General features: G+C 43.0%; 1 protein-coding gene across 1 annotated transcript in view; it reads right to left on the bottom strand.

Moving 5' to 3' along the window:
• Positions 1 to 1,052: 1,052 nt before the first annotated feature.
• LOC109543049 (alpha-tocopherol transfer protein-like) overlaps positions 1,053 to 2,176 on the bottom strand; it is a 14,051-nt gene continuing 12,927 nt past the window's right edge. Inside the window, exons 3-6 of the mRNA XM_019912570.2 lie at positions 1,944 to 2,103; positions 1,634 to 1,889; positions 1,360 to 1,573; positions 1,053 to 1,299 (exon numbers count right to left, since the gene is read on the bottom strand). Of these exons, the coding sequence (XP_019768129.2) occupies positions 1,148 to 1,299; positions 1,360 to 1,573; positions 1,634 to 1,889; positions 1,944 to 2,103 (782 nt within the window). The 3' untranslated portion in view covers positions 1,053 to 1,147. The remainder of the gene's footprint in view (positions 1,300 to 1,359; positions 1,574 to 1,633; positions 1,890 to 1,943; positions 2,104 to 2,176) is intronic.

Here is a 2,176-nt window from a genome sequence, read left to right on the forward strand (position 1 = left end):
CAAACTAGTGCCCGTAGGAAAAAACAATAAGAGATAAAAAATTGATAAATAACTTGTAGTAATTAAAAAAATTATCTTGATAAAAGTTTAAGTGCACACAAAAAAGTTCTGAACAAGACAAAAGTAGGAGTTCCACATTTCTACCCGGTATAAAAGTAAACTGAACTACAAAACACTACCATAGAATGGCTTTCAATTATCTTATAATGTGTAACAAAATTTAAGTTCCCAATATTTAACCGTTTTAAAGAAAAACAACAAAAACTAATATTTTTCGCCATTCTGGAGATCAAATATCTCAAAAATGAGACCTCAAATTAAAAAAGTTCTTAGGAAGACCCCCTCTAAAATGACTAGGAGAACACGCTGCTAAAATATTTTAACATATTTAGGGAACACCCTGCATAAATAACAATTATAAAGAAAATCAAACACAATTTTAGTTTATTCACTGAGGTACCATGATTTATACGATAATGTTTATTGAGATTTCCCTATGTTGAAAAGCTTTTTTGACAAATATTGCAAACATTGGAAATAGACATAACTAATGATGTAAAACGATATAAAAGTTATTATTTGTACGTTATTACGACAAAACACTGATACTACTTCGACACATTCAAGTCAAAACGTGGTCAGACATAAAGCAAACCCCTTCACTTCCCACTTTTAACAGTTCTAACCTCACCTTTGTAAGATTTGACACTTGACACGATACCTGACATAACATTAGATACTGGCAACGTTGTGTTCCAAGGGGGCTACAACTAGCCGCTTCTCTGTCTTACCTCATCACAGTGAAAGCGGTGTTGCCATATTGCGAAGTAATATGGAGCCATGTGCCAGCCAATTGCGCCAATACAGAGCAACTACATCGACGTAAAAATAACGCAACGCTAAAACCCCTGCTCCTGATATTTTCTCGCTAATAAAGGGCATCTGCACCGCCAAAAAAAATAGCGGAACGGCAACGGTAAAACTATCGAGACCTTTTTGGAGCAAAAATTCGCATCACCAACTGATTGTATCTTCTAAAAATGAAAAACATGTATTTTCAAAATGTTTATTTTTAACAATAAGTGCTTTTAATACAATTTGAGGCTTAATTAACAACACGTACACCTTTAATGATCAAACGCAAGAATCAATCGATGGATAGTTGCCGGAAGCTGCCATCGATGCCGAACAGATCGTCGTAGTTTGTCGGCTTCCCCGGACGCTTCGACTCGTCGGCCTTCAAGTCCTCCTGCGCCCTAAACCACGGCCCATATTCTTCCAGCTTCTTCATCCAGGCCTCTGAAACCCAATCGCCCGTTCAGAACCTTCAATCACTCGCCAAAATCTCTCGCCACTTACCGTGAAACTCCTGCAGTTTCCCGGCAGTGCCGCCATACTCCTCCGGCAAAATCTCCTTGGGGATCTTCTCGTGCAACGTGTCGAAGCTGGAATGCAGATAGATCCGGTTCCGGATCTTCTCCTTGAGGAAGGGCTTGACGAACTGGACTATCGTATCGACCAATGGCGACACGTTCACCACATGGACCTCCTTCAGCTTCACCGGATAGGCTTCCTGCCATTGAATTGAACTCGATTTAAGTACGACGCTGCGCAGCGAAGCTGGCAAACTCACCTGCACGCAAACCAGAAACTTCTTGGCCAGCGAGGGTGAAACTTTGGAAAAATGGCTGGCACTGGCAACGCTGGCGTCCAGAATGTACACGTCGCCGGCCACGCCAGTCTCCTCCGCCGCCAATCGGACGTCGCCGATCATCAGCACCACTTTGGCAACATCGCCCAGGGGCGGGGTGTCGATGTCCTTGTCTTTGCCACGCATCACAACGATTCGCTTGCCGTCGGGCGTGAGACCTGGCAACGGCGGCAAGTGGCTGAACGACGGAAAAAACACAGTTTGGACTCGGAAAAAACCCAAAGGGGCTTACCCGAGTTGCGCAATGTGTTGCAGTTCAGGTCGAGTGATGTCGCGGTTGGCAAAGAACTCTGGACACGCTGTGCGCATCGTAAAGTACATATCCAGCTTTCGTTTGGTTTTTTCCAGGGAGAATTTGCAGCCGCGCAGGAACGTCATTATTCTCTCATCGTCTAAAGACAGTGAATCAATTATCACGAAGAATCAAAATAGACTTTCGAGGCCATTCCTTCAAACTAATGCGTT

Source organism: Dendroctonus ponderosae, unplaced genomic scaffold (assembly GCF_020466585.1).
Source record: "Dendroctonus ponderosae isolate FM_Combo_2020 unplaced genomic scaffold, Dpon_F_20191213v2 Dpon_F_20191213_4, whole genome shotgun sequence".
NCBI classification, from domain to species: Eukaryota; Metazoa; Arthropoda; class Insecta; order Coleoptera; family Curculionidae; genus Dendroctonus; species Dendroctonus ponderosae.